The sequence below is a fragment of the Crinia signifera genome, chromosome 3 (genome assembly GCF_055691185.1).
Source record: "Crinia signifera chromosome 3, ASM5569118v1, whole genome shotgun sequence".
In the NCBI taxonomy this organism is placed as follows: Eukaryota; Metazoa; Chordata; class Amphibia; order Anura; family Myobatrachidae; genus Crinia; species Crinia signifera.
In genome coordinates this window covers 186,629,548-186,652,029 of record NC_139219.1, presented here as the reverse complement: position 1 = coordinate 186,652,029, position 22,482 = coordinate 186,629,548, and the positions used below count along the sequence as shown (strand labels likewise).

The 22,482-nt window shown below is 44.0% G+C and overlaps 1 protein-coding gene across 5 annotated transcripts in view; it reads right to left on the bottom strand.

Moving 5' to 3' along the window:
• The window catches only part of LOC146064045 (uncharacterized), a 47,030-nt gene extending 24,581 nt beyond the window's left edge, over positions 1-22,449 (bottom strand). For 2 of the 5 annotated variants that reach the window (XR_014471734.1, XM_083177096.1), the window contains exons 1-2: positions 7,621-9,231; positions 2,960-3,115 (exon numbers count right to left, since the gene is read on the bottom strand). Coding sequence is in view for 1 of the 5 variants with exons in the window: in XM_083177096.1 (XP_083033222.1) it covers positions 2,960-3,013 (54 nt within the window). In the remaining 4 variants the exon portion in view is untranslated. Of the gene's footprint in view, positions 1-2,959; positions 3,116-7,620; positions 9,232-21,030 lie in introns of those variants that run through there. The other 3 variants (XR_014471735.1, XR_014471736.1, XR_014471737.1) reach the window with 3 other exon arrangements.
• Positions 22,450-22,482: the final 33 nt, after the last annotated feature.

Sequence of the window (22,482 nt, the reverse complement as noted above, 5' to 3'; positions counted from 1 at the left end):
GTATCCACAGAACTTCAAACAAAACAAGGCAATCAGACAAGTATGGCATTGGTGTCATAAAGGAGTATTTTATATGGGAAGGCAAAAATATACAGTACAGTATGTGCAAATAAACGAAGTACCTCCAATCAAAATCAGTGAAATAAAACGGTAAAAAAAGGTAATATTTCAGCTTGGATATAACATTTAATCTGTATACATTTGTCAGTAAAGGCCTGGGGAGAATCCTTGAAAAAGGCCTTGGAGGAGGCTGAAAACCGTTGAAGGGAGCCAGGTGGAATTGGAAATATGGACGGTCAATATTAAAAATCTTCAAATCGGATGAAAGGAATCCCAGGACTTGAGCTATTTCATTACTTATGTGCATTTGAGAACTTTTTTTCGGTTCTCCAACGGAGCTATTATGGAAAATTACTGAATCGCGTGAGGTGGATCTTACTTAAAATGGAGGAAAGTTCCTGATCAAGGATTGTTTCATTGAAGCTACTGTATCTTAAGGAGAAGAGGAGATTTATTTATATATACAGAGGAATGTATATATATATATATATATATATGAAAGGGAGCACCAGTGGAGGGATCACCCTATTTGAATGTTATACGAACTTCTTTGCTATTATTGTTTCTGGTGTGGGGTCACCAGGGGGAGTGAATGTCTATAGGCAGCTACATCAGTTGCGCAGTGGATAACTGTCTCATTTATTTCTTTGTTGACATCATATCTGATCCGATGAGTTGTCTCGTGTGCATCAGATCGGAGTCGGACCTGCCTGCACATCTGACCTCCGACTCGGACCCCTCCCGGCGGCGGGAAATGGGGTTGAATGTGATTTTGCAAAGGGTGGTTACGCTTTCTGTATAGGCAACGACTTACTCCATGCAGTCCAGTGCGAAGTCTCACATTTGTGATCACCTCTAAATCAGGACCAATGACAGGTGCCTTTTTTCCTTTTCTATTCACTTTTCATTTAGAATTATGTGTAGTTTATTATTTATTAATCTGCTTTATTCCTTTTTCTATGTTATAGTATTAGGTGTTTTAGTACAATCTCTTGTATTAACGGGCTGCTTTCATTGTCTTTGGCATTGCATTCCACACATTAACTACAGCCAAAACTACCATAATCCCATCACAAAGCGACACTTAAGAACAGATAGCAATATTGAGTGACCATCAAAGTATAGAAACATACTAAGCGGCAAACCTGCTTACAACGTTTCAAATAAATGACTGGCTACTTATAGGGGAAATGCCATTGGGGCAGCACGGATGGAGTAGTGGTTAGCATTACTTCCTCACAGCGCTGAGGTCATGGGTTCGGTCCCAACCATGGCCCAACTGTGCGGAGTTTGTATATTTGTTAATTAAGGTTAATTGGCTTCCAACAAAAAAATGAACCCTAGAATATCTGTGTGTGCGTATACATATGGTAGGGAATATAGATTGTAAGCTCCACTGGGGCAGGGACTGATGTGAATGTTCAAATATTCTCTGTAAAGCGCTGCGGAATATGTATGCGCTATATAAGAAACTGTTAATAAATAAATAATAAATTCACACATTTAATTGGTCAAGGCTTAATCATGATGTCTACAAAAAGGTAACAATACTGCGGCTGTACGCAATATGGGCCTTATTGTGGTCTGTGCGGCCGGAGCCAAATATGCGGCCAGGACCATGCGTCCTAAACCCCGCCTTCCGTACGGATCGCTGACTCCGTCCGAATGCGGTAAGCCGCTGACCGCACGGAGCACGAGTGGATTTCTCATGTATACACCTCCTCCATCTCTGGGAACCTCCCCCATCATTCGATGGTCGCATACCATCGAATGCAGGACCGAGCGGTCAGGCAGCTCCCGCAAGCTCAGACCACTCGGGTATTTCTCCGTGCAAAAGCAGGGATCTGGGCGATGTCATATGTCCGCCCCCTACACGTGCGTCACGGACACATTACCATACGTACGCCCAGCGTTTTCATGGGAACGCCCATGAAACGCGGTGCGTATGCATATGTTAATGAGGCCAAACAGCCCTTCACGTCCCTCTCCTCCCCCTGTTTGTAGTGTAAACAATTCATGCGGAATTTGGACGTATGTCCCTTTCGCACATGCGCAGATATGCCTCTGCACATGCGCAGACACAAAACATCGGCGGAACGAACGCACGCGGACATATCCGCACCAACCAGAATAAGGGCCATGGTTATTGCAGGAATCTTTATGCTCAGTACTCACGTCAGTTCAGCACCTGGCTAGAAGGAAGCACAACATGAAGAGCACTGGCAGCTGGTTGCGGTACACAGCAGACATTTTCCAAGAGATTTGTGCATACACCATAGAGAAGTCTCCGGTAACCAAGGTACGGATGTCATGTTTCCAGAGACCCGCATATGCACAGTATAATCTGCCAGTGTCTACTGTATCAGGGTGCCCTCAGCTCTAAAGCCCCGTACACACTGGGAGATGTAATGTGCGATATCACTCATTATATCGCCCAGTGTCTACGCACCCACCAACGGATTATGTGCATTCCTTCGGGTCGTTAATGACCTGCTTCTTCATTTGTGCATGTACAGATGAGTGAGTGGATTAATAACGAGGGCCATGCTGCAGAATGCAGTATCCCCCACTTTGTCATTTGTTGCCTGCATTGAAAAGTGCATATGACCTCTCTCTGCATACAGTATGTTACATTTACCCCACATGCAGTGCACACGGTTTTGTACATCTGCAAAAATTACAGCCTTGCTAAAAGATCTGAATCAGGACCTGTAAGGTCTTCATCCTTTTGTCGAAAGTGGTGGGCATCAGTCACCCGACATTCTCCATTTGTAATCATTTACATACTTACAGTCAGACCTGCTGATTGAGAAAGGATTCAAAACAGACAGGACGAACACAGCATATATGTCACATTTATCACATGTAACACTATGGTACACGTGACAAACAAGCTTACCTTATTCAATAGGTAATAAAAGTCACAAACTGATTGGATATGTTGAAATGCCATGGTTGTTGTTTATCTGTAGAGAAGAGTCGTTCATGGATATGGATTTCATGTTGTGTGGTTTTTCAGTAATGCAGGACAAGTATAAAGACTTTTCTAGTCTTCCTGGAAGATACAAATGATATACGTGTATGCATAATAAAGTCATAGTGGTGTACATAGGCACACAGTAACCACACATCTGGGAGAATGCAGCACCATACGCATCCAGAATTGGATCTAAATGGGCTGTAACTAAGGGTGACATTTAATAGGATGAGATTTTATCGCACTTTCCAAATCGCCCATTATCGCACTTTTTTAATATCGCATTTTTGCCGCGAATTTGCATATTTAATGAGGTGCGTATCCTGGAAAGAAAAGTGCGATTACGTGCGATAATGTGCGAATTTTAGGCATGAAAATGAGCGAATTTTAGGCATGAAAATGTGTGAATTTGAGTAAATGTGCGATTTTGTGTTCATAAAAAAAAAATGGCGCGGGGACCCCCCTCCTGAGCATAACCAGCCCCAGGCTCATTGAGCCGGACCTGGTTCCAAATATACGGGCGGGGGACAAAAAGCATAGGGGTCCCCCGTATTTCTGATACCAGCCCTGGACTTATGGACCGGTCCTGTTTCCAAAAATACGGGGGACAAAAAAATCAGGGGGTCCCCCGTATTTTGAAACCAGCACCGGGCTCCAACAGCCCACGGTGTCATGCCACAGCCGGGGGACACTTTTAATATAAGGTCCCCCGGCTGAAACATGAGCACCGTGGCTGGTCAGCCTTGGATGGGGCCCCCCCCAATAAAGGGGTCCCCCCCCAGGCTTCACCCATCCAGGGCTGAAGCCCGGGGGTTGTCACCGGCGTCCGTGGCCAGTGGACGCCGGCCTGATAGGGTTAAATCTGACATACCTAACATTGCTTTATACAGGAGAACTAGAAGTGCCAGCAGACCTCCCCCGCAGGCTGGGGCTTGGAGAACCACAAGTCCCAGCATGCAGGGCATTAATGGGCCCGCTGGGACTTGTAGTCCACCTGTAAAAAGAATGTTTAAAGAAAACACACACACATAGAAGTATAACTTTATTACATACACACACCTCACTTTTACACCAACATACTCACCAATCCAGGATCCAGCGCTGTCCACCCTCCTGCATAGCCGGTTCAGCCCGCACTGACTGCGGGGTGACCCAGTTTTCTCCGCCGCAGCTACAGAGGCTGAAAGCGTATTGGGAGTTATGCGTCTCCATGGAGACACCTACTGTAGCTCAGTCAATCAGGGCTGAGCTATGCGTCTCCATGGAGACACATCGGCCATTCACGCTCTCAGTCTCTGTAGCGCAGGGACAGCGCGACAGAGGCTGTTACCTGCGGCCGAGAAATCCGGGTTTACTACAAGATGCATACAACTCTGCTACCTGGGTGAATATACACATCTGTATCTGTGCAAGGCAAGAACTACAAAATTTACCACAACTTAATGCCATCAATCTTAGCACTGGGCCCATTTTAACCTAAAACAAGTTGTTTTCCCCTCTTTTTTATTGTGCTTGCCTCATCGTATAACTCCAGTGTACAGTACAGCTGAAATGCATGCCACTGACATTGCCTGCCTAAGCACTGCTACACAAATACGACCCGATGGTGCTGGACGTCAGGAACCACCAATAATCTCTACTGTAAATAGCTCTTTGACCACGTTTTATGTCAGTCAGTTCAGTGCCACAATTTACTTAATGAGAAAGACAATGGTTAAGACAAAAATAATAATACAATATATGTGGTGGGGTGGGTGGCGATTATTTGCATTATTGGGTTATGTCCTAGGATAGCGTCTTTTTGGAAGCTAGTATGGGATGACATTATGTTAACGGAACCGTCACTACCAGAGATCTCCCCTACACTATGCATGTTCGCATAGGACTTGGAGGAAACGCACTCAATGGGCGGTATTCAATGTGAATACCGGCGACGTGCAGCGAATCCTGTTTAGGATTCGCTGCACATTCGCCATGGGTCGCCGCGTTCCGGAGCCTCGCCGGCTCCGGTATTCAACAAGTCAGGGGCTCGCTGCCCCTGACCGGCGAATATGAGCTCCTGCGGCGAACGCCGCAGGGAGCCTGAGGACGGTGGCAGGCAGGGAGATGGAAGTCTCCCTGCCTGCCCCACAACGTTTGTGGGGGGGAGGTGGGCTCCCCGGGTGCCAGGCAGCACAGGCTGGCCCCCGGGGGTGCCAGCAGGGGACCGGGCATATTCACTACACCCAATCATGAATATGTAATGATCGGGTGAAGTGAATATATGAATATCTAATGAGCGGCTCGGCTCCGGCGCCCCCTGCTGGCTGGTCAGTGTAAAAAAAAAAAAAAAAAAATTTTTTTTTTAAATTAAATATATATTTCATGTGCATACAGCACATGAATAAAAATAGCATGCCCCTCCTCAGAATAAAATTCCTGATTTTTTGACACCAAATGTAAAAAACAAAACACTTTATTTTAAAAGTTCACATTCCACTTCACCATAAAAAGATAGCGATTGCTACTCGGTGAATCATGGCGAAAAAAACCTTCAAATGTATTCGCCATCTGGTCATTGAAAAGGGTGATTCACCGTTTTAGTCAAAAGTTCGCCAAAACCACAAATTCGCCATAAAAACATGGCGAATCAGGCTCATTGAATACTGCCCAATGACTATAGATATGTACTCTGCCTTACAACCTTGGCTAAGGTACTTATAGCTAGGAAGTGGTTTGACTCTGACTCCGCTAATATATCTCACTGGCGAGCTTTGGTGAATGAGATCTCTGGTCATAAAAGACAGACCTTTGCATCTAGAGGGTTGCTCTCTAAATACTATGGGAGGTGAGACAGATGGAAAACGTCGCCTTTGGGGGACGGATCTTCCTATTAGAGAGGACTTACTCTTGTTCATGTATGTCTACTTGTGAAGGTTTAAGACTCATCTATTTTCTGTGTTACGTTTTCTTACACACAACCTCTTGGTGGGAGACTGAAGGCCTAGATGGGTTTTTTTCCCAAATATATTTTTATTGAAAATTTTAAATTGTACAAAGAATAATTCAAACAAAGGATGTGAAAAGGAAACGTTGTCTGAGTCATGTATTGTATCCCTGGAGATGAATGAGTAATAACAAAGCATTGGATGTCTGTCTTCAACACAAAGGAAGGCAGAAGTTTACAACATGGTAGCAAAATAATCGGGTAAGTCCATTGTCCAATCATTGAGGGAATGTACAAGAAATATAACAGGGCTTAATTTGATGTAATAGTAAAACGATCTCTGTCAAGACCACTGGAGATTCAGGTATAAACAGTTTATTTCATAATCCGCAAAATTAATCAGTGACATTCATCAATTTAGTTGGACTTAAGAGATATAAACATTTGAATATTTTCTTATCTAAAAATGCAAATGGAGAAGAGGGATGGAAAAAAGGGGGGAGGGGAGACATAGACGCAAGACATATGGCAACCTATATAAGCCAAAATCAACATCGGTAACAGTCGTGTGTACATCACTAGCCCTCAGTCCTTGGAGCCGAAGGTTCTCATACCATGGTGAGGATGTCAAAGGCCTAAAAGCTTTCTACGCTGTGGACTTTGTCGTTTATTTCTTTATTATGCTAAATACATTTTGTTTTATATTGTATTATGTTATGTTATGCAGACTGTATATCATGTTATGTTTGAAAACCAATAAAAATTCTTAATTAAAAAAAGAATAATAATGATAAAAAGGAAGTGATGTGAATATAAATATTCTGGTATTGAGTGAGGAGTGATTTCATCAAATATATTTGGGGAGTAGTGACATCACATGTGTAAAATATAGCCATATATAGTGTGCAGTTATGTACGTAATACACATGCATAAGTGGCTTGATTCAGATGCGGTTACAATGTCAAGGTAAAGCACATGCATTGCCTGCAGGGAACTGCAAGGCAACGCATGTTTAGCAGCCACCCACAAGTGAACAGTCACTCACTAAAGCCATTCTGCAACATTCTCATCAACTGCAATGCAAATGCAAGGAACATTGACTGCCTGAGTGATGTGCAGGCATGTTTAATGCATCTGAGATTGCAGTCGCATCGCTAGACACACCCCAAAAACTATCACATCATGCCTGTATTTATGCAGATTATAACAACAAACATTCTCCTCTTGTCCAACTGTCTCTTTTTGTACTCACTTAAGAGTGGCACTGCGGCCACATTGCTAATGTAGTCTATTGATACTCGCTAAACTGCAACACTACGCATGTTACAAATGCACCTGGATATGGTCCAATAGGAGCACCTCATACAAGTCACCTTGGAGCACTGTGCACAGTATAAAAGCAGTAGACTTGCAATCTCATGTTCTTGAATGGTAGCGTACAGCCTTGGTGTAATATCCTTATATTTTTCAGTATGAAAAACCTCACGAGCTCTTCTCTGTCTTTCATTTAGTGGTTTTGTAAACCTTATTGAATGAAGCTATTGTACCCCTAATGCAACATTGTGTTATTATATCATTATGTGCCTATACAGTACTTCAGTATTGTGTCACTGCTAGATGTCGTAGAATACACATAATACCACAGATTTGCCTTACCATTATCTTCTTTCAGGTTTTTGTTCTGTTAGTAATGTTAAAGTGTCTTTCCCATTGTTGTTCGTCTCACTGCCTTTACTCCTACATACGATATAGACCAGAAGAATCCAAGAAGAGATCCACAGAAAAATACAAAATAACCTTGTCTTTCCATCTTTATTTGGCCATGCTTGATGTCCCTAGTACACCTCTTATGAACCATAATCTCTCAATAACAAAGTACTTATCCGCAGACAACCTCGTTTCCACAGTAACGCTGTTTGCTTGGTTACAGCCATTACATCAATAGGGGAAAAGCATATTAACAGGGAAATGAGAAACAGGATTGTTCTGGAAGAAGAGTTTTCATACTTTATACATTGCATCTGAGAATCAGCATAGAGCTCCAGGAACAGAAAAGAACATGACATTAATGAGCACTGCTTAATATAGATCTGCTTTAATGAACAGTGTATTCTAAGTGCTTTAATAAAACAAACTAAATAAAGAAGTACCATCTATCTATAGCAGCTCTTTATTATCTAGCAATTATATATACTTACTGAGCAATAATGGTATATATCGCAAGGGTTAGGCTGCAGGAGCGATGGGTTCGAATTGGGATTAGGGCTAAAATACTAAACAGGAACCATTGTGATTTTGGATGTCAGAATGTCACTGTCAGCATCCTGACTGTCAGGAATTCACATGGTGGGATATCATACTCAATCCATCCCTAGAATATTTCCTCAATTGTTAATTAGAAAACAACAATGAGCCTTGATTGGTTACAGCACTCCAAGGTGATTTCTAATGTTATTCTTAGTTAAAACAGGCAAGTATCAGTGTGATAGTGATGACCTCAGTACTCACCAAATATAAAGGTAATTATATTATAGAACATCATAACAGTATTTGCAACATATTTGCAGTATTATTTTTCAGTAACAAATCCCAATGGCAGGAGGCTACACAAGTGACTGTGATCAGAGTTTAATACACATGAAAGCCAGAGAGTTTGGTACACTAGGGAGCCAGAGAGTTATTGGTTAGGGTTCAGTATGATTTCCTGACAGTGGGGATGCCAGTTGTCAGGGGATCCCGGCCGCCAAAATGCTGGCAATGGTGAAGCGCAATGAGGCCACATGGGGGCTCTCTGCGCTTGCCACCTCTATTGGGTTCGTGGACCCCAGGAGGGAGAATAGACTTGTTGCGCTGGGATTCCGGATTGCAGTAACATCTGCAGTCGAGATCTCAGCATCAGTATCCTGACTATCAGCCACTGAGCATACAGGCGGAGAAGCGTGTTAGCTCGGTATCTTTTAAACAAGCAGCAATAGCTACCTATTCATTTACCCGATTAGAATGGACTCTTGATAAGGCAGAGTCCTAACCACACGGGGGACATTCCTTTGTGGATTGTCTGGAGTTGGATGCTTATACAGGCTTACTGAAATACCTGCAGTAAATACTTCAACCCTGTACAGTGGTAATTATCAATAATCCTTCTAACAACTTGGATGTGGTAAATGTTTGAGGAGTATCTAACATTCTTCTGCTGTGCACATGGTGAAAGGTTTTAATCTCGAAATCACATGAAAACTGACTTTTATTTATCAAGTGAGTTGTAAAACGAATAGAACATATAGTCAAGACATTGGCAAGGTTATAAATAATGATTTTTATTTTAAATAATAATGTTGTCCTTCAAACTTTGCTTTTGTCAAAGTATGCTCCTTTTGCAGCAATTACAGCATTGCAGACCTTTGGCATTCTAGCTGTTCATTTGTAGAGGTAATCTAAAGAAAATTTCAACCACGCTTCCTGAAGCACCTCCCACAAGTTGGATTGGCTTCATGGGCACTTCTTGCGTACCGCATGGTCAAGCTGCTCCCACAACAGCTCAATGGGGTTGAGATCTGGTGAATGTGCTGGCCACGCTATTACAGACAAAATACTAGCTGCCTGCTTCTTCCCTAAATAGTTCTTGCATAGTTTGGAGGTGTACTTTAGATCAATGTCCTATTGGAGGAGGAAATTGGCTCCAATCAAGCGCTGTCCACAGGGTATATCCTAGTGTTGCAAAATGGAGTGATGGCCTTCCTTATTCAAAATACCTGTTATCTTTTACAAATCTCCCACTACCAGCACCACATTTTATTCCTCTGTCCATAACACTTTTTTCCAATCTTCCTCTGTCCAATGTCTGTGTTCTTTTGCCCATATTAATATTTTCCTTTTATTGGCCAGTCTCAGATATGGCTTTTTCTCTGCCACTCTGCCTAGAAGGCCAGCATCTCAGAATCGCCTCTTACTTGGAACAAGGCTGAATAACCTATGAGCTCTGCCCACGTTGCCCCCCTGTGGATGGTGATGGAACACCACCCTGACAGCATAAAATATCGTTTACTAACTGCCTCACCTAGGCTGACACTGAGAGACTGCACTGCTGCAGCGAGTAAGACACTCTTGAGAAACCTGGTGGGACGCTAACACTGCGTCATTTTAATACCGTGATCCAACACAGACCAACCAAGTTCATAGGTCGCTGCTGACTGCTCAGTTCAACGATGGATAAATATGTAGGAAAACCGCCATGGGGAGGACGGAGCGGAACTGCTGCTAAAAACAGGGATACAAAAACCTCATCCACACTTTTAGCCAGCCCCTCAGCATCACCAGCTGACAAACGAACATCTCACGTGATGAGTCCCTCAGCCGAAGACTCCTCCTCTGCAGCACGAGCCAAAGAAATAGCTGCTGTGCTTTCGCCCTTGCTTGATGAAAAACTATCTGGAATAAAAGAGGCCATAGAGTCTGTGGTCTCACAATTGGGCGAATACGGCTCACGGTTTGAAGAAGCAGAGCAACGTATATCCAATGCAGATGACCTCATCGCTGCCAAAAACACAATAGCAACACAAGAAGCCACCATTCTAGCCATCCATGACAAATTAGAAGACATGGAAAACAGGAATCGTAGGAATAATCTACGACTCATTGGCCTGCCGGAATCGGTAAAACATCGGGAGCGGATGCAGCTGGTCTCTAAATGGCTACCGGAGGAACTCAAGTGTTTACCACCTACTGGCATAATGCAAATCGAAAGGGCACACCGAATAGGCCCAGATAACCAAGACAAGCGGCGTCGGCCAAGGCCGGTCATCTTAAAATTTCTTAACTATCTGGATAAAACTGCAGTGCTGGAGGCTTATCGCAAAATGGGAGATCTACAGTATCAAGGTGAACGTTTGTTGCTGTTTCAAGACTTTTCATACCAGGTAGCGATGAAGAGAAGAGAATTTGCCCCCATCTGCAAGTCATTATTTGAGGCAGGAATCCGGTTCGCTCTACTTTATCCTGCAAAATTGCGCATCCAACGGGATGGAAGACAACACTTGTTTGACACGGTCAATTCAGCGCAGAACTTTCTGGACTCTGTTGCGAATGATCCTCCACCCTTGTCAGACGCTGACTGACTGCTCCTACCAGAAATTTGCAAGTATTTAACCATAATAGTGATGTTATAATGTTGATATGGTCGGCTTATTGGCCCTTATTCTGGTTGGTGCGGTCAGAGCCGCACACGGGGCTCCGACCGCACAAACCAAGGGCCGCCCACCAGACGGATCGCCACGGCCGTCCGTACACGGACGGCTGGCGAACCGCATAAAAATGGTGGAGGCTACGCCTCCACCATGGTGGGAGCTGCCCCCTGCATTCGATGGTCGTCGACCATCGAAGGCAGGTCCGCACGCCGCGGCAGCTCCCGCAAGCTGAGACCACACGGACAATCGTCCGTGTGGTAGCTTGTATGGGGGCTGAAAGCTGACATCCGGCGACGTCAGCTTTCCGCCCCCATGAGTTGCGTCATGGCCTCATTACCATGCGTACGCCCCGCGTTTGCATGGGAACGCCCATGAAACGCGGGGCGTACACATAGGGAAATGAGGGCATGATGCCTCTCACGCCCCTATACGCCCCCTTTGCGGCGGACGAAATCCGTCTGCGGCGAAGGGGGCTGCACATGCGCAGATTCACCTCTGCGCATGTGCAGAGTAAAAACATCGGCGGTACGGCCGCACGCGGGCCGTACCGATCCGATCAGAATAAGGGCCATTGTTTGATTCAATACACTCTGTTTGTTAATGCTGCCCTCCTGAGGGGCGTTGTCCAGTTGGTGCCAAAAAGGCACAAAGTTTCCCCCCCCCCCTAAACTTTTCTCTAGCCACTTATTATATTACTAGTTACAACAGGCCCAGTTGGCCTGTCAATTGGGTTCCAAAACATACAAAAAATGATAGAACTGTTAAGATCTTTATGAAGGTATTTAGTGGGTCACGTGAAGGAATTAGATACACCACACATAACGTGGTTAGGCCCCAGCTTGCTAGGACTGGGGTCCCCACAAATCAGTTGCTTGCTTCTATTCGAAGTGTTTCCTCAAGCTGGTATAGGTTGAAATGAGCACGAGAGCCACTGATGCACTTATTACACGCACACATATAAGATTTCTGTCGTGGAATATTGAGGGTCTGAATACTCCACTCAAAAGGAGGAAGGTCTTGCAACACCTGAAACGGTTAAAACCGGATGTAGCTGTGTTGCAGGAAACACATTGGAGAGAGAGTGACCCTAATACTTTAAGAGATACTTGGTTCACTGAATTTTATGCAGCCTCCTACACAAACAAACAACGGGGAGTCCTTATCATTATTAATAAATCCTTACGATATGAAGTGATAGACACCTTAAAGGATCCTGAGGGCCGTTACCTATTTTTGAAACTTAAACTGGAGGGTGAACTATTTACACTCGCAACACTGTATGCACCCAATGGCCCTAATGCTAAGTTCTTTACAGATCTGTTTGTACAGCTACAAAGCTGGGCGGAAGGTCACATAGTCTTAGGGGGAGATTTTAATGCTACCCAAAAACAATCTTTGGATAGAAGTAATAAAGCACATAGAGACACGCCACCCCCTCGCCCTGGACTTGCTGATGCGCTCTCTAGGCCTCTCAGACCCATGGCGTTTCTTACGCCCGGTTGAGAGAGACTACACCTTTTATTCGCACCCCCACCATACCTCTTCGAGGATAGATTTTTGGCTACTTCCCACGCCACTACTCAATAGGGTCAAAAGATCAAAAATTTAATCCATACTGGTTTCGGATCATGCTCCTACATGGTTCGAGTCAGCATTGCCCACTCCCCTACAACATTTATACAACTGGAGGTTTCCATCTTACCTAGCAGACTCCCCAGACTTTCAGTCACTACTAAATAGGGTCAAAAGATCAAAAATTTTATCCATACTGGTTTCGGATCATGCTCCTACATGGTTCGAGTTAGCATTGCCCACTCCCCTACAACATTCATACAACTGGAGGTTTCCATCTTACCTAGCAGACTCCCCAGACTTTCAGCTAGAGCTAAAACAGCACTTTTTGAATTATGTAGATGACAACTTTCAACATATAGATAATATTAACCTGTTCTGGGCCGCATCCAAACCCGTGGTGCGTGGACACGTCATAGCATATACTGCGACCAAAAAGAAAAAATTGAACTCTCGGCTCTTAAAATTAAGTGCGACTGTCTCAGACTCCTATGCAGCCATGCTGAGAAATGATACCCCAGCTAATAGGGAAAGTTACGTAGACGCTAAAGCACTGTATGACACCTTATGCACGGAAAAAGCGCAGTGTTCTATAGACTTTAAAAAACAATGTTATTTCAGGTGGGGAAATAAATCAGGCAAATTACTGGCTTCCATAGCTCGAGGACAACGCCCACAACCACATGTAAATAAGATTATTGTAAACCAGGGACAACACACCACCACGGCAGATATTGCTGATTCCTTTCTAAGCTATTACACAGATCTTTATTCCTCCCCTGCTGATCATCCAGCATTAGGGATGGAGTTTCTGAGGCGAGCAGTACTCCCAACTTTGACCCAATTAGAAAGAGAAGCTTTAACAACACCCATAACGGAGCTAGAACTAGAACTGGCCATAAAAGGCCTCCCAAAAGGGAAATCACCGGGACCAGATGGACTAGGGGCAGATTATTACAAAATTGTATTACCACACCTTAAATCACATTTATTGTCCCTATATAACTCTATATTAGCCGGTAATGCTTCACCTCCTGATTTTAATCAGGCTAGGATCATAATATTGCCAAAGCCAGGCAAGGACCCAAATCTAGTTAGCTCCTACCGTCCAATCTCTTTGTTGAACCAGGACTTAAAGATACTAACCACCATAATAGCCCATAGGTTACAGGTGGTACTGCCAAAGCTGCTTCATCCATCCCAGACTGGTTTTGTGAAAGGTAGGTCCTCAGTGCACAATATTAGACAAGTGGTAGCAGCCATAACTAAATCCCAGACAATGAAACATAGAAGTTCATTGTTAGTGAGTTGTGACGCCGTTAAGGCTTTTGATAGGGTATCCTGGTCTCATCTCCTATGGGTGTTACACACTCAACAATTTGGGGTAGGCTTTATTTCTTTTTTTCGCAGACTTTATGATAGCCCTAAAGCAGTCCTTACTATAAATGGCCTAAACACCGCCAGCTTCACACTAGCTCGTGGCACCAGACAGGGGTGCCCACTTTCCCCGTTGCTATTTGATCTCGCCATTGATCCACTAATTAGATTGTTTCATCTGCAGAGAGACTGACATGGAATACAGCATGGGGGGACGAAGCTGAAGGTCACGGCATATGCAGATGACCAGTTACTCTATTTCACCAACCCACAGGAAGCGTTTCCTGGTTTCTTAAAAATGTTAAAAGAATTTGAGGACATCTCTGGTTTTTTGATAAATAAATCAAAAACTAAGGCTTTGGCACTACACAGGGTATGACTGGCTGGCATGATGGGTTCCCATTCCTATGGGCTGATGGCTCTTTAACATATTTAGGTCTAGCGATACCGGTGGACCCGACTCAATTGTATGCAGTGAATTACCCACCACTAATAGCAAAATTGCTGGCAGATCTTTGATCTTGGCGGTCCTTACCTTTGTCCTATTTGGGAAGATGCCACATGATTAAAATGATTTCCTTCCCACGGTTATTATATGCCATTCAGATGCTCCCTCTTTTAATATCTGAACCTGATCTACGTATTATAAATGCAGCACTTAGCAAATTTATTTGGGATGGGAAAAAACCCAGGATTTCCATGTTTAAATTGTCACAACATAGGACATTGGGAGGTATTAATCTACAATGCGTTAAGAGCTATATGTTAGTCCAAAATAATCCAAAATAACAGATTGATCGGGCACTGTGAGGCAGGGGGTCTTAGATTGATGTACCATTTTATGGGTGATGGGGACGATCCAATCTTGTCCTACCAACAAATCAGTGATAAATACCCAGGTGTGACCATATCCATATACGTGTACTTTCAACTGAAAAGCTATGTATCCAGCCAAGCCAAACAGATCCCGATAGCTGACAAGTATGCAGGCATGGATATTATGATCAAACATGCTCAGAACAGACCGTGTACTACCTCCCTATTGTACTTACACATAAAGAGGCGTATTGATATAGACACTTTGGACTCTGGAATGGCGAAGTGGGCTGTAGACCTGCCCAATGTATCAGTCTTCTCTTTTATCTGCATTTGTAAGACTTAACAAAACAATGGTATCTGCCTCGTATATGGAAATGCAGTACAAACTGCTACATAGAGCATACTATACTCTGAAACGAATGTTACTAATGGGTACTGCGGACAATTCATGTTGTTTTAAATGTAAAGCACCTAATGCAGATATACTGCACTGTATGTGGAGTTGTCCGGAAGTGAAGACCTTTTGCGATACAGTGTGTAATCATGTTAATTCACAATATAACATCACATTCACTGCCACTCCTGAGTGGGCACTGTGGGATATATATCCAATGCCTAACACGATTCGCCAATCAGCAGGGCAGAGAATATTTTTATCAAAAATAGCTGCTGCAACACGAAAAACCATTTTATCTCAATGGAAAAACTCCAACACATTATCTATATCCTTACTGGTACCCCGGGTTTCACATCTATTCCAGATGGACTGGCTCGAGATGTCACTCAATAAAGATGCTAAGGCTAAAAGGTTTTTTGCAATTTGGCTACCACATGTGAAATCCCTGCCAGAATCCACAAAAGCTAATCTTATGCAGCCCACACACGCACCGATTCCAGCGTGCATTGTGGGCTTAACTAGCACACACAGCATCGCATCGTATGCCTTGTGCATACGATGTGCATGCGATGCGATGCTGTGCTAGAAAAAGCTAGTACAAAAAGTATGTGCTGCACATACTTTTTGTACTGTACGATGAGGTGCCGCGGGAGCGCGCACCCCATCGTACAGCATCGCACCGCCGGCATCAGCGCGTGTGTGGGCTGCATTAGAAAGGCTGTCCAATTAACGTCCTGGTATAATCTAATGCTATTGCAGTATAATACACCTCCCTTTTAACAGAACCCTCAACTGCCTGCCGGGATGTATCCTGGTGTGCCTATGACCGTATCTTGCTAAGAGCCCGTGTGAAATGACCCACTATAACAGGAACTGTCTGTATTGTAATATGAACCAATTGACAAGTTATCGTTTTATTGAATTTCCATTTATTCATTGATCTTATATCTCGTGTATAATGATTGTAATGATGTTTTCTGCACAAATCTATATTACAGACATGCAATGATTTTGTACTGTACATTTCTTCAATAAAAAAATTATAAAAAAAAAAAAAAGAAACAAAAAGTGCCAATCATCAAAACGGAGGATCTGTGTGTTATTACAGATCTAAAGTGCAAATGTGCCAAACTGTAAACATGAGCTGTTCAACTAGTGCATAGATAAAATGTTATACTTATAAAAACAAGTATCTCGTTGACATGCGAGATACCATGTTAAAAAATCTTGGTACTTGTTTCCTAGCACGGCCACAATCGCGGGCATCGCGGGTAATTTTTAATGGTCTACGATGCGACCGACGCGATGCCCACGATTTCCCATTGAAAAAGTCAAAATCACGTCGGTCGCATCGTATGCGGCCAAAAAAAACATAAGATGGTACCGACGCGATGCCCGCGATTTCCCATAGGGAGCAATGTAAAATGCCTCAATTTAACCAAATCAACATAGGGAACAATGTTAAATGGGCCAGAGAACCCCAAAACCCCCCCTGACCAGTGAAATGGGCCCCCAAAAATAGTTAACGCCACCCCACGATCAACGTCAACCCGAAACGTGGCGAGCGCAGCGAGCCCGCGAGGGGCGGCGGTACGCGTCCTCCGACCTTTTCATACCCCCACTATCCACGTCGGTGTGGAGTTGAGAATAAATAGTGTGGCGAGCGCAGCGAGCCACCGAGCCCGAAGCGTGGCGAGCGCAGCGAGCCCCACAAGGGGACGCGGATACCTGTGAAGCCCGCGAAGGGACGCGTTTACCGGTGAAGGTATCCGCGTGCGCTCACCACACTTCGGGCTTGGTGGCTTGCTGCGCTCGCCACACTATCTATTTTCAACTCCACGCCAACGTGGATAGTGGGGGTATGAAAAGGTCGGAGGACGCGTACCGCCGCCCCTCGCGGGCTCGCCACGCTTCGGGTTCACGTTGATCGTGGGGTGGCGTTAACTATTTTTGGGGGGCCATTTCACTGGTCAGGGGTTTTTTTTGGGGTCTCTGGCCCATTTAACATTGTTCTCTATGTTGATTTGGTTAAATTGAGGCATTTTACATTGTTCCCTATGGGAAATCGCGGGCATCGCGTCGGTCGCATCGCATGCGATTTTTTAGCCCGCATGCGATGTGACTGACGCGATTTTTTTACCTGTGATGCCCCAGATCAAGATCGTTGTGGTCGTGCTAGGAAACAAGTACCAAAATCTTAATAGGTAATGTATCAACATCATGATGGGCACCATGCTTCAATAAATTTCTATATAATGAAATCACTGTGTGTGACTGTACTGACATGTATAAGCTATATGCGGCTAATCATAAAAAGTGGATGAGCCCCAGTGACTCATTCAGCCCTTTGGGGCGCAGGGTGTCAAGGCGGAATATCCACCTGGACTCCAGTTGGAGCAATTTCCTCGACCTGTCACCCCCCCCGTATGGAGGGGGGAACATGGTCTATGATTTTATGCTTGAGGGTGGCCATACCATGCCTGGCTTCGGCAAAGTGCCTGGCCACTGGTTGGTCCCCTGTGCCATTTTGTATGGCCGTTCTTATGGCAAGGCGATGTTGTGCCATACGTATCTTAAAGGGGCACTCCGTTTTCCCCACATAATACATGCTGCAAGGGCAAAGGATCACATAGACCACGAATTTCGTGCTACATGTGAGAGCCCAGTTGATGGGGAGTTTCTTTCCGGAATGTGGATGAGTGATATGGTCTCCTACGGCCATGTAATTGCACGTAGTGCATCCTATGCATTTAAAGCAGCCTTTCTTGCGTGTTAAAAAGAACCTGACTACTGGCTTGGGCGTTTTGATGTTGGTTTTGACCAGGTAGTCACGAATGCTCTTCCCTCGTGTGTAACTGGGTAGCAATCGTGTGTCCTTTAAGGCTGGAAGCTCTGGGTCAGTGGCAATTAGTGGCCACCATTGTTTTGCCTTTTTGGACGTGTAGCTGCTGTTGGGGCTGTGGGCATTGACCCAAGGAAACACTGCACCTTTTTTCTTTTCAGTTACCGAAGGGCTGAGGAGTGTTTCTCGGGGAATTATTAATGCTCTCTGTTGGGCCTGTAGTAAGATGTTCTCTGGGTACCCTCTATCTCTGAATTTAGATGTCATTTTTTTGAGTTGTAGGTCCCTTTCTTGAATCTCACTGTTGGCCTTGCACACCCTAAGATACCGAGAGTAAGGTAACCCTCTTGTGGTGGCTATGGGGTGAAAACTATTATACCTCAGAATAGTGTTTCTATCTGTAGGTTTAGACTATAAACACGTTGTGAGCTTTCCTCCTACTAGGCTGATTTTTAAGTCTAGGAAGCAGATGTCAGTTTGATAACTTGATGGGGTGCTCTGAAGCATTTTGTTCTTCCACTATGGCTTCTAGGGAGGTGGTGGATTTGGTCCAGATAAGGAACAGATCGTCTATGTAACGAAAATATATTACAATTCCTTCTGCTACCTCAGGCCTGTGAAAGAAAATATCCCTTTCCACCTGCCACATATAGGCGTTGGCCAGTGACGGTGCTACGGGGGACCCCATAGCACACCCGTTAAGTTGTTTGAAAAATACCCCATTGAACAAGAAATAATTGTGTTTAAGGGTAAACTCCAATAAACATAAAAAGAAGGAGATGTCTGGGCCTGTGTAAGCTGGGCATGCGGCATGTATTATGTGGGGAAACCAGAGTGCCCCTTTAAGATCCGTATGGCACAACATCGCCTTGCCATAAGAACGGCCATACAAAATGGCACAGGGGACCAACCAATGGCCAGGCACTTTGCCGAAGCCAGGCATGGTATGGCCACCCTCAAGCATAAAATCATAGACCATGTTCCCCCCTCCATACGGTAGGGTATGGTATCTCGCATGTCAACGAGATGCTTGTTTTTATAACATTTTATCTATGCACTAGTTGAACAGCTCATGTTTACAGTTTGGCACATTTGCACTTTAGATCTGTAATAACACACAGATCCTCCATTTTGATGATTGGCACTTTTTGTTTCTTGATCACGCTGTTTAATGTTGTTGTCATTTTTTTGTATACAGTTACAACGGCAGCGCCGCCGGGCGTGCTGACGTCAGCCCACACCGGAAGCAGGCGGCGGGGGACTGACGCGGCGACGCTGCGGGCGGTGATGCCGTGGAGAGAAGGATGTTCCCTTGTGTGGGTAAGACCCTATTTAAGCACTTTATGTCTATTGCACTGTATCCTGATGACGGGGAGGCTATCCCCGAAACGTAGATCTGTCATGTGTTGAATACACTTTATGAGATTTTTGTCACCAGACGCTGAGTGCCGCATCTTTGTTGCGGGTTATGTACTGGGAGTCCGGCTCCTTCAGGAAAGCACCAGTGCGATTTATTCCCCAAGGGGGACCCAGCAGTGCCGGAGCCAAGATTGGAGTTTATTTATATATATTTATATATATATTTTATGTGTTTTTTTCTTTATATTAATGTTAAAACTGGCCAGATATTATTAGGTATATTATACCATTTTATTGAACGTGACTTTCATTCCAGCAGTTTGTTTTATTGTTATTTGGATCTCTCTTTTTATGTGAGTGTTGACACTGCAAAGCTGACTGCTGCTTGAACAGGAAGAATCAAGGTTATTGCTCATACTATACTGTCTAATAGGTCTTTGTTTATAGCGCACCACCACACTTTTTTCAGCATGTTTACTACATCCCATTGGCAAGTGTCTTCAAAGATAATACCATAAGTTTTGGGACACTTATGATCAGTCCTGAGTTGTGGCGGCTCCAGAGATGGGGCTGCAGCACAGTCAGAAAAACCGGGATCCAGTTTTGAAGACGCACTCAGAAAGTCCCACAAAAAATTACTAACTTTTATGGGTATTGGTTTTAACCTTTATGTTGATGAAAATTCTGAAAGTATAGGTTAAAACCAATCGATAGCGAAATATTTAAAAACATAAATGCAAATATATAAAGACACAGAAGAAAATTACATTATCAAATCACATAAAATGACATATATTGACATAATTCATATTAATAGTAACTTATATTCTATCGTATCTGATAATTAGTTGCAATCTCTTAATATAGCACACTTATGTCCCACAAATGATAAGGTGGAAGGGAGAATAGAATTAATACAAACTGTGTATAATTTCACTTATACCCCTTTCAGACCGCAAATGCAGGGTCGCACCGGGACTTTGAAACGGTTCAGTCTCAGTGCGACCCTGCATGTGCGGTCTGTTCAGATCAAATCAGCGACCTGGCAATATTGCCGGTTTCGCTGATGTCATGTGGGGGCGCAGCGGGGCATCATCAGGGGGAGGGGAGGAGGTAGCGCTTAGAGCTGACGCTGCTCCAAGCGCGGCCTTCTCCATAGTGTGAATGGGAAATGTGTCGCTCAACTCGATTAACCCGTTCACACTGCACAGTTGCTACCGGTTAGCTGTAACCAGTAACCCCTTTCACATCGCACCAATTACCGGGTCAAACCAGGTAATTAGATACGATGTGAAACGGGTATTATATATTCACATTTTCGAAAGTACAAACTGGCGGCATATTTGTTATTATAACAGGGATACTAAACTAAATATAATGCCAAAGTCAACCAAGACATCACAGAAAAGCAAAATATTCATTTAACTATTGCAATAATCATGAAAGTGCTAAGAGCTATATATCTATACATGAAAACACCACAAGGGGGTGCAAAGAGCATAAGAGCTTTAGCTTACATTACAGTAATAGACCCAGACTATAGACCTGTGCACAGAACTGGTTTCGGAAGTCATCCGTCTGCATAGTCAGTGGTTAAGGATGAGGAAACAGCCTGTCTGTTGAGGAATTAAAACAAACAATAAAGTGATGCTTTTAGCCCAACCTTATACAGATTCATAACACTGCAACTAGGGCAGAAGTCAATGCCGCTAAACCACCCCATATTTTTCAATCTCTCCTACACTGCACTCCTACCTGAATATCAGGGTGTGTCCCATATCTAAAAACAAACATCAGCTTAATTATTATTTTCTATCTAGATTCATAATTGACATAAATATAGATGAAGTACTTATTACTAAAATCTATTATTTAACTTTACAACCACACATAAAATATATTCACAAAGTGTTAAATTGGAGAGTGATAAACAACCAGCCAATCAGCTCCTAACTAATTTTCAAAAGCAGGCTGAAACATAGCAGTTAGGAGCGGATTGGCCGGTTGCTCATCACTCTATACTTTATCACTTTTTGAACCTGGGTGCATCTGGCCCATATTGTGATATGGTGGCACAACATTGCTACCCTAACAGTACATCACTAGATTTAGTTGAATCCTCCAGTGTCTGAATTTCCATATGTGGGCTTCCTCCAGTTTCCTCTCATGGTCTAAGTTGGAGAACACAACATCACGCAGCACAGCACAACGGGGGAGGAGCAAAGTCTGAACATCGGAGCCCAAATGGATGCTCACCATGCTTCAGGAATGGTAGCTCGCTCCACTTTGTTCGTTACCTTGATACTAAAGGCAACAGATGGTGGCAGGGATAGTTACAAAGTGAGGCCACCGGCCTTGCTCTGCCCAATGGACGTGAAAGGTCTCTTCTACAGCTTAGATTTAGCACCAACCTTCCTCTTTCACCACAAACAAAAAGAGAGTTGGTTTAATGGGCTTTATGGACTGAAAGAATAATTAACTTTCTGTGATTGCATAATCCTTTTTAAAATGTAAGCGCTCATGAGAAGCCCAGGACCAGGTAATTATCTGCATCCCAACTTCCCCTTGGCTGCCCTGGAGATAAATGTGGTTGCATTCCTTCTCCAGAGCAATTTATAATTGTACACCGACATCTGAATCCCGACTGTTAAATGCCCGACAGTTGGGATCCCAGGGCTAATCACCCTTGTTGGGGCCCATGACGCCCATAGAGGGAGAATAGAACCTGCGGTGAGTGCAGTGAGCCACCAAGCCCAGAAGAGGCTTCTTTGCTCTCGCCCCAATCGGAGTACCGGCAGTCAGAATTCCGATGTTGGTATACTGGCCGCCAGAATCCTGACTTTTGGGCGGCTATGCCACACCCCATTACAGAAACTCCTTCCTAGCTGCTGTAAATCTGTAGATACCTTTTTAGACTTTGGGCTAATAGACTATAAAACACATCCTGCTTTATTTGCCCAAAATATAGC